This window comes from Bos indicus x Bos taurus, chromosome 4 (assembly GCF_003369695.1).
Source record: "Bos indicus x Bos taurus breed Angus x Brahman F1 hybrid chromosome 4, Bos_hybrid_MaternalHap_v2.0, whole genome shotgun sequence".
Classification (NCBI taxonomy): Eukaryota; Metazoa; Chordata; class Mammalia; order Artiodactyla; family Bovidae; genus Bos; species Bos indicus x Bos taurus.
This window is the reverse complement of record NC_040079.1, coordinates 94,633,284-94,647,017: the sequence shown is the minus strand read 5'-3', so window position 1 is coordinate 94,647,017 and position 13,734 is coordinate 94,633,284. Positions and strand designations below refer to the sequence as shown.

Below are 13,734 nucleotides of genomic sequence, written 5' to 3'. Positions count from 1 at the left end.
CAGAAGTCATTTTCCTCACCAGCAATCATGTGCATAATTCTTAAGTTTCCTTCCAAGTCTGTGATCTTGTTTTACAACAATAGATGTTTTTTGAAGACACTCTTTATATTGATGGCATTATTCAGATTTAGTGAACATAATCTCTAAAACTGATTTTACAAGCTGTATCCTAGGGAGCTATTATGGAACATAATTCTAGAGACACTCGGAAATCTTCTCAGAGCACAATACCTATTCAGACTGACCTGAAAGTCAGCAATTAGAGAGTCATCGATCACAATCCTCTAATTGAAAAGAAATAGCAGGACTTCCCTGATGACTCAGCTGTAAAGAATCCACCTGCAATGCAGGAGACATGGGTTTGATCCCTGGGTCAGGACAATCCCCTGGAGAAGGAAATGGCAACCTATTCCAGTATTCTTGCCTGGAGAATCCCATGGACAGAGGAGCCTGGCACACTACAGCCCATGGTGTTACAAAAGAGTCAGACACGACTTTGTGACTAACAGGAGCAGCAGCGACTGCTAGCAGACAGTGTTCTAAGAGAAAGGGGTAAAGTAGTGAACAAAATAATTTAGAAGAAACACCTTTGGGATGGCTATCTTAAGCCTTATCAACAATATAGCAGTTTACCCCTACCTACCAATCTGCAGAAATGGGACTCTAAAGCATGTTGAAAGGGCTTGAAGCAGGGTGTTCAGGGGTAAGAGGATGCCAGGAAAAAGGAATGCTGAAAAGCAACGTGGAAGAAACCAAGAGCAAGTGCATTTACTTGTGTATTACTTTGCTTCACACCAATGTTGGGTGGTTCTTTTAGTTTGGGCTGACTGGCAATCAGATGCATCTGTCTAGTTTCTGCTGGAAAGTCATTGATAAAACTGGAGAAAAACTTCCTAAGGGTTGGAGACATGAGAGGACAGTGCCTGGGACCCAAAGTTAGCCTAAGATAGTGGCAGCCAGACTGGAGCAATTTTTGAGAGAAACCCAGATCCCTTGAGATTCAAGATTAGATCAGATGGATGGGACTAGTCAAGCCAGTGACTCAAGCTGCATCTGGGAATGAGCTTCACAGCTCAGCTTCCTACCCTGGGTGGTAATAAAGTTCAGTGGTTCCCAGCAAGGACACTGGAGTCTGGGCCAAGCTTCAGTTCCTCTATATACTAGCTGTGTAGCCCTGTGAACAAGTTACTCAACCTCTCTGTGTCTGTCTTATTGCTTAAATAAGGTAATCTTATTTGTGCATGCATGCTAAATTGCCTCTGTCATGTCCGACTCTTTGTGACCCCATGGACTATTTCTCACCACGCTCTTCTGTTCATGGGGTTCTCCAGGCAAGAATACTGGAGTGAGTTGCCATACCCTCCTCCAGGGGATCTTCCCTACCCCGGTATCAAACCCACATCTCTTATGTCTCCTGTGTTGGCAGGCAGGTTTTTTTTTTAACCATTAATGCCACCTGGGAAGCCCATATATCTATGTAAATATCACATATATATGTATCTTCAGAAGACATTCATAGAAGGCAATGGCACCCCACTCCAGTACTCTTGCCTGGAAACTCCCATGGATGGAGGAGCCTGGTGGGCTGCCGTCTATGGGGTTGCACAGAGTCGGACACGACTGAAGTGACTTAGCAGCAGCAGAAGACATTTGTACTTTGCCATATGTGTATATATCTCGAGATTATTATAGTTCTCTTCTTTTTTCTCATTTGATGCCAAATATTTTGGGGTATATTTTAAGCATGTTTTTTGGTTATTGCTGATATAGTAGAAAAAAATAATTGTGGAATATTTTTTATTACTCCATATTTTCCATTACTCAAACTAATAATATTTTCCATTATTTGAAATTATATTCAAGTTAAGGAAGAAATATCAGTAACTTCAGATATGCAGATGACACCACCCTTATGGCAGAAAGTGAAGAGGAACTCAAAAGCCTCTTGATGAAAATGAAAGAGGAGAGTGAAAAAGTTGGCTTAAAGCTCAATATTCAGAAAACTAAGATCATGGCATCTGGTCCCATCACTTCATGGGAAATAGATGGGGAAACAGTGTCAGACTTTATTTTTTGGGGCTCCAAAATCACTGCAGATGGTGACTGTAGCCATGAAATTAAAAGATGCTTACTCCTTGGAAGGAAAGATATGACCAACTTAGATAGCATATTCAAAAGCAGAGACATTACTTTGGCAACAAAGGTTCGTCTAGTCAAGGCTATGGTTTTTCCTGTGGTCGTGTGTGGATGTGAGAGTTGGACTGTGAAGAGAGCTGAGCACTGAAGAATTGATGCTTTTGAACTGTGGTGTTGGAGAAGACTCTTGAGAGTCCCTTGGACTGCAAGGAGATCCAACCAGTCCATTCTGAAGGAGATCAGCCCTGGGATTTCTTTGGAAAGAATGATGCTAAAGCTGAAACTCCAGTACTTTGACCACCTCATGCGAAGAGTTGACTCATTGGAAAAGACTCTGATGCTTGGAGGGATTGGGGGCAGGAGGAGAAGGGAACGACAGAGGATGAGATGACTGGATGGCATCACTGACTCGATGGACGTGAGTCTGAGTGAACTCCGGGAGTTGGTGATGGACAGGGAGGCCTGGTGTGCTGCAATTCATGGGGTCGCAAAGAGTCAGACACAACTGAGTGACTGAACTGAACTGAACTGAATGTCTTCTGGATGGTTTATATAGAAATTCCCCCAATTTAATGAACCACATGATGCACTATATGCCAACTTTTGATCTGAGAATCAGACAGTCTTGGATTTGAACCCTTGCTCTATTATCTTGAGAAACTGTTTAGCTTCTCTAAGCCTCAGTTTCCTCCTAAGTAAAAAAAGAAATAAAACAAATACCATGGTCTACTGTAAGAGTCAGATGACGTTGGTGAAAACATCTAGCTTAGTTCCTGGGTCATGATAAATGTTTAAAAGATATGACTTTTCCCTTGAGTCTAAATCAGTAATTCCCAATCAGGAATGACTTCTCAACCCCTCTCCCACCTCACATATAAAAGGGGAATATGTGGCAATGTCTGGAAACATTTTCTATTTTCACAGCTGGGGTGTGTATGCTACTGACTTCTAGCAGATAGAGGTTAGGGATGCTGCCAACCATACTACAATCCACAGAGCAATTCCACCAACCCCAACAAAAATTTATCTGGCCTCAAATGTCAATAGTTGTAAAGGTTGAGAAATCCTGCCCTAAAAGTATGCCTCCTTAACTTTAAAATCATGCTGGCCTAAAAATTTCCCCACTAGTACATCAGTGCTTACCCATAAGAGCTTTATCTTAAATGTAAGTGCTCTCCACTCTATCAAAAGTAATAATGGTTAGGCAGTAAATAATAGCAGCTATTGTTTATTGACCACTTGCTATGTGCCAAACCCTGAGCTAAGATATGTTGGTCTTGTTTAATCACTAAGTCACATGTGACTCTTCGCCACTCCATGGACTGCAGTATGCCAGGCTTCCCTGTCCTTCACTATCTCCTGGAGTTCGCTCAAACTTATGTCCACTTAATCATGATGAGTGATGCCATCCAACCATCTCAGCCTCTGTCTCTCCCTTCTCCTCTTGCCCTTAATCTTTCCCAGCATCAGAATCTTTTCCAATGAGCTGGCTCTTCACATCAGATGGCCAAAATATTGGAGCTTCAGCATTAGTCCTACCAATGAATATTCAGGACTGATTTCCTTTAGGATTGACTGGTTGGATATTCTTGCTGTCCAAAAGACTTTCAAGAGTCTTTTCAAGTGCTCAGCCTTCTTCATGGTCCATCTATCACATCTGTACATGACTACTGGAAAAACTATGACCATGTGGGCCTTTGTCGGCAAAGTGATGTCTCGGCTTCTGAATATGCTGTCTAGGTTTATCATATCTTTTCTTCCAAGGAGCAAGCGTCTTTTAATTTCATGGCTGCAGTCACTATCCATGGTAATTTTGGAACCCCAAATCTGTCACTGTTTCCACTTTTTCCCCATTTATTTGCCATGATAGGATTGGATCCCATGATCATAGTTTTTTGAATGATGAGTTTTAAGCCAGCTTTTTCACTCCCCTTTTTCACTCTCATCAAGAGGCTCTCTAGTTCCTCTTTACTTTCTGCCATTAGAGTGGTATCATCTGCATATCTGAGGTTTTGATATAATTTGTGAAATGTCACATTCTAATATAAATTTTATGGCAATCCTTAAAATTGGTAGTGTAGATTTTTCTAAGTGGAAAATTGTAATAATGTTTTACTTTAACAATGGTCTGAGTGTCAAAATAATCAGCAAGTCTTCCAACTCCCATTTCTGGATCTTAACTTCAGCAACTTGGTACCTTGCAATGTCTATAAGGTCCTGTGAATTTTACCTTGGAACTAGCTCTCAATTTCCTCTACTTTGATCTTCTTCCATGGTCATTACTGTACTCTGGGATCCATATATTCTTTTGAATTAGCATAACACCATTTTTGTTAATCTCTTGTCATTACTGTCTCTCCTAAACAGTACTCTTTCCTGCCATTTTCTTTCCAAAATAAAACTGGTAAATAACACTTCTCTGTACAAAATCTTTTAATAGTTCCCCAAGGTCCTCATGATCTGGCTTTATCTCCTTTCACTCCATTTCCCCCAAATCATTTCATCCCAACAAGTAGTGCAATCTTAAAATTCCAATAATCATGATTCAGAGATGTTAACGCTCTTGAGAAAATTATTATTCTATAATCAAGATTAAATGGTTTGAGTTTATTAGTATTCTTGTGTTAATGCATAATGCAAGAGAAATTAAAACCTCAACTAACTAGTAATGTTCTGTCAATGTTGGGCAGGCAACTGGGGGAAAAAAAAAGAGAAGAAAAAGTCATGATTTGCCCTGGTGTTCTCTTTCCATGCTGATGTTAAGTGTGGCTATCATTAGATTAGGGATTGGTGAGGGGAAAGACAAAAAGGTAATGAGTGGCTGTCAGGAGGTTAGCAGGAAGAGTGGAAGGGATAGGAAGCAACTGGGACCCACCCCTTGCTGTGTCAATGGTCTCTCCTACTTGGCACAAACTTGGCTCCTTTCAAAAAGCTGAAGTGAAATTACTAGTGTTTCTCCTTCACAAGTGCTGATGTAATTAGGTACAGATAAGACTGAGAGAAAATGAGGTTGAGCAGAACATGTGCATTTCATAGATTCATAATTTGGGACTGTTGCAAGTATAAGAAAAAATTAAATTTGCTAAGGAAACCCATTTTCAAACTTAGAATATAAGTCTAAAATAGCTTTTCTGAGTTATGAGAGGGCATGAGTAAAATTTCTAATAAATCCTCACTAAGTCAGATAAGTTGGCATCTGTCTACCTAAATCAATCCATCAAAAGTTAAAACAGTTTTATTTAACTGATGACAGTATTTCCCATGATAGATTTTAATAAACATATAAAACTAATTTACAATCATGAGCACTTATTTCTGTATATATAAACCAGTAAGCACTTGATCAAAACTGTTTCATGAGATTCTTCTCCCTGCTACATCCTGTATGAAGCTGTAAAGTGAGCATTGTTCACATTTAACTTAAGCACTGCTTTTAGAACTTATCTGCCCCACCCTGTGACTCTACCATATCTCATCCTCATAACTCAAATCTGTCAAATTTTATCAGGGTTATAAAATCAATATTTTTCTTTAAAGTAGTGGGATTCTCCTTGCAGGGTAACAAACATTTCTGAATTCAGATCAGAGTTAAATACTCCTATTACGTACCCTAATGGTTCATTAGAGGAATTATCAAGAGTGCTTTTGACTATTTCCAATTCATACAGCACACGAAATTTCTAATCTCATCTTGAAAGTAAGATCACACTTCACCGTGTAGTTAGGAGAATGGAGAGATGGGAAGGATCAGAGACTGAAGAAACATGGTTTCTTTCCTTAAGGAAGACACAAAACCAGTGATCAAGTAATTGCACAAGTCTAAGAAAGTGTTGGATGTGATCAAGAAAAGGAAGGTTCATGGGATTTGGAGTTATCAGGAAAGGACTTATTAAAGAAAGATGAGCTGTAAAGTAAGAGGATTGTGCTGTATCTTGTCTGCTTCTTGGAAATGGTGGCCAGTTGAGCTGTTAGCCCTGGGTCTGATCTCCTGAATGTATGTAGATTACAGAGTCCTTGGTTCAACTGAGATCTGTTGACATGAACGACAGAGAGCCCGAGAAGAGGAGATGGCTCATAGACTGGGGTATAAAAAAGAGAATTCAGAATTAGGCCTTCTTGGGGGAGGGGGAACAGTGGTGAGAGGGGGAAGGTATACCTCAGCGGAAGGGCGGGTGGGTGGCATGTAGAGCATTTAACTACTGAATTAAACCATCTCTCAGGAAATCTGACTCAAAGTCCTGGAGCATGTGGAAGTTTAGAGAAACAAAATGTGGGTCAAAACAAAGCAAGAAGACAGCACTGAGATGCAAAGAGATCAAAGAATGGTCCCAGTGAATCTCTGGAGCAGTGGAAACGTGTTGCGGCAGCCTGCTCAGGGATGGTGGGAGAGGCATTGCCAGCCTAGGGCAGATCCTTGAGAATAATCAGAAATGTACCAGGAAGAAAAGCCATTCAGGCAAAGAGAAACCATGACTCATACACAGATGCAGAAACGGCTTAGCATTATCTGAGGAGGGAGCCCTTGGCACATAATGGCCACTCAGTAATATGTGGTGGTGAATCAGTGGATATATGGAGCCAAATCCAGTGCTATGACATGGAGCAGAACAACAGGAAAGGTTGTCGAAACAAAGGGCTGGACCAGATTCCAGAAGCTTTGAAAACCACACAGTTTAGAGGTGTGGTAAGAAAAGTTTGTATTAAGTCAGCTAGTTCAGTTCAGTCTCTCAGTCGTGTCTGACTCTTTGCAGCCCCATGGACTGCAGCATGCTAGGCTTCCCTGTCCATCACCACCTTCCAGAGCTTGCTCAAACTCATGTCCATCACATCAGTGATGCCATCCAACCATCTCATCCTCTGTCATCCCCTTCTCCTCCTGCCTTCAATCTTTCCCAGCATTAGGGTCTTTTCCAAGAAGTCAGTTCTTACTATCAGATGGCCAAAGTATTGGAGTTTCAGCTTCAATATCAGTCCTTCCAATGAATATTCAGGACTGATCTCCTTTAGGATGGACTGTTTGGCTCTCCTTGCCATCCAAGGGGCTCTCAAGAGTCTTCTCCAACACCACAATTCAAAAGCATCAACTCTTCGGCACTCAGCTTTCTTTATAGTCCAACTCTCACATCCATACATGACTACTGGAAAAACCATAGCTTTGACTAGACAGACCTTTGTTGGCCAAGTAATGTCTCTGTTTTTTAATATGCTGTCTAGGTTGGTCATAGCTTTTCTTCTAAGGAGCAAGTGTCTTTTAATTTCATGGCTATAGTCATCATCTGTAGTGATTTTGGAGCCAAAAAAATAAAGTCTTTCACTATTTCCATAGTTTCCCTATCTATTTGCCATGAACTGAGGACCAGATGTCATGATCTTAGTTTACTGAATGTTGAGTTTTAAGCCAACCTTTTCATTCTCCTCTTTCACTTTCATCAAGGGGGTCTTTAGTTCTTTGCTTTCTGCCATAAGGGTGGTGTCATCTGCATATCTGAGGTTATTGATATTTTTCCCTGCAATCTTGATTCCAGCTGGTGCTTCATCCAGTCCAGCATTTCTGATGATGTACTCTGCATATAAGTTAAATAAGCAAGGTGACAATATACAGCCTTGATGTACTCCTTTCCTGATTTGGAACCAGTCTGTAGTTCCACGTCCAGTTCTAACTGTTGCTTCTTGACCTGCATACAGATTTCTCAGGGGGCAGGTCAGGTGGTCTGGTATTCCCATCTCTTTCAGAATTTTCCACAGTTTGTTGTGATCCACACAGTCAAAGGCTTTGGCATAGTCAATAAAGCAGAAGCAAATGCTTTTCTGGAACTCTCTTGCTTTTTCGATGATCCAACAGATGTTAGCAATTTGATCTTTGGTTCCTCTGCCCTTTCTAAATCCAGCTTGACCATCTGGAATTTCACAGTTCATGTACTGTTGAAGCCTGGCTTGGAGAATTTTGAGCATTACTTTGCTAGCGTGTGAGATGAGTGCAATTGTGTGGTAGTTTGAGCATTCTTTGGCATTGCCTTTATTTGGGATTGGAATGAAAACTGACCTTTTCCAGTCCTGTGGGCACATACTCTTTTTATCACATGTACCTTCAAAGGCAATTCAGTAGCCCAGGCAAGAAGTTGCAGATAATTAATAAAAACACCAAATGTTAGCTCTTAACTAAATTTATATATGTGCATATAATTATGTATAGTTTTTGTAGTAAGTATATTGTTCTCTAACTCTCATTTTCAGCTCCATGGAATAACATTTCTAACCAGAAACTATTGTCTGGCAGAATTATATCTAAACAACAATGCAATATTTGATATTGAAGGTATGTCTTAAATTTTCTCTTTTAATTGAAAAGATTTTCAATTAAATAACTTTCAACTATGGTATTGCTGAGGAGGACATGGCAACCCACTCCAATATTGTTGCCTGTAGAATCCCATGGACAGAGAAGCCTGGTGAACTGCAGTCCATAAGAGCTACAGTACAAAGAGTTGGACATCACTGAAGCAATTTAGCACATACACATGCATGGTATTGCTAATGGTGTGGAAAACTCTGTTTTAACATTTCCATTGAAAATATATGATAGAAACTTAATTTTTAATGTTCTTATGTATATTTCATTTAAGATGTGCTGTTTGATTATGGTTTTAGCTCAATATTATCAAATGTCTTATCCAAGATGTTAAAGAATCTTTTTTTTTTTAACATAAAAATTTTGCCATTCTACTGCATCATTGGACACAAACTAGATATTGTGGAAGCAAATTTTTTAACAATGTTTGGGAGCATTAATAAAAATAATGACTTCATAAATAATCTTAAATGTTTTTACTGGTTATATTTTTTCCCAGTCAAATCTGTGTTTCACTCTGAGTTAATTTTGTATCTGCAACAATCTCTAAAGTGATAATTACAAGCCAGGTATTAAAGTACTTGTATACTATTATCATGAGTAGTACAAAACATTTTTATTCATTTAAAAAAATGTTTTAAATCTTACACAAATATTTTATTTTTTTCAGGCCTGCACTATTTGCCTTCACTGCATATACTCCTGCTACATCACAATGAGTTAATAAACCTTGACGCAACAGTAAAAGAGTTAAAGGGAATGCTAAATCTGAAGACCCTAAGTATTAATCTGCACTTTATATGTCCATAATTTAAAAGTGATAACACACTATTTCATGTTTTGAATTTAAACTAGATCAGTGTTTTTAACAAAACTGCTTAGATGTTCCCGAAAACAAGACTAGATCTTAATCTCTTTAAAAATACATTTTAAAAAGAACAATAGGTAGAAAAAACTTTTGTGAAATGATACAGTATGAAAATGCCAAAAGTGACCCAAAAGAAGTGTTACATGTTACATCTGTGTTTTGGGTTTTTACCTCAAAAGGAAGTTTTGGCATTTATTATATGATTCCACTTGTTCATATAAATGTCCAGAATGGGCACATTGATCAAGATAGCAACACTGAGAGGTAACTGCTTTTAAATAGATTAGTGTTTAACCCAGGGTTGGGGGATGAGGGTCTGTGGAGTGATAGCCTGGCATTTCTTTTTGGGGTGATGAAAATGTTCTGAAATGGAAGGTGGTAATGGTTGCACATCATGCAAAATACCAGCCTGGATGAAGCACAAGCTGGAATCAAGATTGCTGGGAGAAATGTCAATAACCTCAGATATCCAGATGTCACCACCCTTATGGCAGAAAGTGAAGAGGAGTTAAAGAGCCTCTTGATGAAAATGAAATGAGGAGAGTGAGAAAGTTGGCTTAAAACTCAACCTTCAAAAAGTGAAGATCATGGCATCCAGTCCCATCACTTCACAGCAGATAGATGGGGAAACAATGGAAACAGTGACAGACTATGTTCTTGGGCTCCAAAATCCTTGCAGATGGTGACTGCAGCCATGAAATTAAAAGATGCTTGCTCCTTGGAAGGAAAGCCATGACCAACCTAAACAGCATATTAAAAAGCAGAGATATTACTTTGCCAACAAAGGTCAATTTAGTCAAAGCTGTGGCTTTTTCAGTAGTCACGTATGGATGTCAGAGTAGGACCATAAAGAAAGCTGAGTGCCGAAAAATTGATGCTTTTGAATTGTGGTATTGGAGAGGACTCTCAAGAGTCCTTTGGACTGCAAGGAGATCAAACCAGTCCATCCTAAAGGAGATCAGTCCTGAATATTCATTGGTAGGACTGGTGCTGAAGCTGATGCTCCCAATACTTTGGCCACCTGATTTGAAGAACTGACTCATTGGAAAAGACCCTGATGCTGCGAAAGATTGAAGGCAGGAGGAGAAGGGGACAACAGAGGATGAGTTGGTTGGTTGGATGGCATCATTGACTCAATGGACATGAGTTTGAGCAAACTCTGGGAGATAGTGAAGGGGAGGGAAGCATAGCGTGCTGCAGTCCATGGGGTCTCAAAGAGTTGAACACAACTGAGTGACTGAACAACAACGATTGCACAATTCTGTGAATATACTAAAAACTATGAATTGTGTATTTAAAATTAGTGAAGCCTATCATATGGAAATTATATTAATAAAGCTGACACCCACCCACCCCCTACAAAAGAGCATATTTTAATGGAAGTTTTCCATTGGGTAAACCACAAACTTAATTCATAGATAACCAGGAACTGGCCTCAGTATTTGGAGAAAGTGTGAGATGGGTTAGAAAAATAAATAATACACAGTTCCTACTCTCAATAAGCTTATAGTGTTGAAGAGTAAATAAACTGGTACATGATGGCAATTCAGAACAAATGTTTCTAGGTGGACCAAGGGAAAAGAGTCAGAGCAGTGAATGGGTTTTCAGATTTCAGAGTTTGAAACTTCTTTCAGTTCAGTTCAGTTCAGTCACTCAGTCGTGTCCGACTCTTTGCGACCCCATGAATCGCAGCACACCAGGCCTCCCTGTCCATCACCAACTCCCGGAGTTCACTCAGACTCACGTCCATTGAGTCGGTGATGCCATCCAGCCATCTCATCCTCTGTCATCCCCTTTTCCTCCTGCCCCCAATCCCTCCAAGCATCAGAGTCTTTTCCAATGAGTCAACTCTTTGCATGAGGTGGCCAAAGTACTGGAGTTTCAGCTTTAGCATCAGTCCTTCCAAAGAAATCCCAGGACTGGTCTTTAGAATGCACTGGTTGGATCTCCTTGCAGTCCAAGGGACTCTCAAGAGTCTTCTCCAACACCACAGTTCAAAAGCATCAATTCTGCGGCGCTCAGCTTTCTTCACAGTCCAACTCTCACATCCATACATGACCACAGGAAAAACCATAGCCTTGACTAGATGGCCCTTTGTTGCCAAAGCAATGTCTCTGCTTTTCAATATGCTATCTAGGTTGGTCATAACTTTCATTCCAAGGAGTAAGCATCTTTTAATTTCATGGCTGCAATCACCATCTGCAGTGATTTTGGAGCCCCCAGAAATAAATTCTGACACTGTTTCCACTGTTTCCCCATCTATTTCCCATGAAGTGATGGGACTAGATGCCATGATCTTAGTTTTCTGAATGTTGAGCTTTAAGCCAACTTTTTCACTCTCCTCTTTCACTTTCATCAAAAGAAACTTCTTTATACAGTGTCAAAATATAGATATTTTCTTTCCCCCCTATTTATTTTGTATTATTTTCTCAGAATTGCCTGAGACAGTGCTTTAAATATGTGTAAACTGCTGTTGTTGGTGGAGGTCTTGATCAGATCAAAACATAATTATTAAAGTTTTCAAATATTTTCAGTGTTGATTAGTTATAGCTACTGTAAGGAGAAATTATTTAAGTGCTTATAGGTAGGTTCTTAAACTAACTATTAAGATTACCCTAAGTTCATGGGAATTCAGTGCTTATTTTTGAGATGTAATAAGGTCTATTAAAGACTTATCAGGATTGACATGCATATTTGTATCTGGCCCTTCTGTGCTGAACAGGTGCTTCTGTGATTAAGAGACTGGTTATGCAAGATCTACTCTACCTTACCTTCACTTTTCTGTAAAATGGGCTAATAGCTACCTCTCAGAATTGCTTCAAATATTAAACTAATTCTGTAAAATACGTGGGCTTTTTTTCCTTTCTTTTGGCTGCTCTGTGTGGCTTGTAGGATCTCAGTTTCCTGACCAGGGACTGACCCCAGATGTAACAACAAAAATATTATTTTACTATGGATTGTGTAAAGTTGGATAATGAATTAAGATGCACATGGTCTAGAAATTCTGCTTATTGGTAAAGAGATTTTTTTTAATTGACATTTTAAATAATCATTATAATAACATGTTTGAGTGTTGAGAAAATACTTTCTTATAATATTCTCATTTAAATATTCATAACAATCCAATGATGTGATTAGCATGATGTGATTAGAATTATTCCCTCTTTAATGGTAGAAATGCAGGGCTCAGAGCTTTAACTAGACTACTATGGAATGTAAAAACTTAAACTCATACTGTGCTTCTTTTATTTATCATTCATTCATTCAATAAATATTTATCATGCATTCACTGAGTGATACTCTTCTAGATGGGGACATAAAGGTACACAAGAAAGACCCCATCTGGATCTGTATGGAGCTTACAGTTTTCTAACAGTCAACCTTTGTATTTCCTGAAGACCTGAGGTGCCTGAATGCAAAACTAATTGGACAATTTGCCAAATATAAGAGCTCGATAATTTAAGCAAATTTATTTTACAAGGCAAGATTTGGAGGTTAGCAATCAAGGTTGCCATCATAGTCAACAAAGTTATGCCCTAAACAGAAGTGCCTGGTGGGGGCAGGGGATGGGCTGGGGTGTGAATGGAGTCTGAAATTCAATTCAGTGCCTGCCTCCCATAGGAAGCCTCTGTGTGGCCACAGAGTAGTGTCGGCCCTGAGGTGGGGTGCAGGAGTGCCTTTTCCTGCTCTCTGAAAATCTATTAGCTCAGCCTGGTAGTGTAAGGTCCACACCATTGCCTGTCACAACGTTTTAAGTGACCTCTACTTAAAAATCATAGTCATGTAATTCGTTATATAAATTGTTATAACTGAGAATCTTAGAGGGATTTTTTTTTTTTAATAGAGAAAATGGTGTGTATAATTGCCCCTCCCCGCCAAAAAAAATTTCTGAAAAATTTTAGTACCAAATATGCAGTTTGAACCCTTACCTCATTTTGGTTAAAGATATTATATTTTTAAAAAATGTTGGCATTTACTAGCTACTCAGCATTTGGTCCCATCACTTCATGGGAAATAGATGGGGAAACAGTGGAAACAGTGTCAGACTTTATTTTGGGGGGCTCCAAAATCACTGCAGATGGTGACTGCAGCCATGAAATTAAAAGACGCTTACTCCTTGGAAGAAAAGTTATGACCAACCTAGATAGCATATTCAAAAGCAGAGACATATACTTTGCCAACAAAGGTCCGTCTAGTCAAGGCTATGGTTTTTCCAGTGGTCATGTATGGATGTGAGAGTTGGACTGTGAAGAAGGCTGAGCACCGAAGAATTGATGCTTTTGAACTGTGGTGTTGGAGAAGACTCTTGAGAGTCCCTTGGACTGCAAGGAAATCGAACCAGTCCATTCTGAAAGAGATCAGCCCTGGAGTTTCTTTGGAA

General features: G+C 39.5%; 1 protein-coding gene across 1 annotated transcript in view; it reads left to right on the top strand.

Moving 5' to 3' along the window:
* The window catches only part of LRRC72 (leucine rich repeat containing 72), a 70,055-nt gene that overhangs the window by 42,922 nt on the left and 13,399 nt on the right, over positions 1–13,734 (top strand). Inside the window, exons 4-5 of the mRNA XM_027540011.1 lie at positions 8,371–8,452; positions 9,156–9,266. Coding sequence (XP_027395812.1) covers positions 8,371–8,452; positions 9,156–9,266 — 193 coding nt within the window. The remainder of the gene's footprint in view (positions 1–8,370; positions 8,453–9,155; positions 9,267–13,734) is intronic.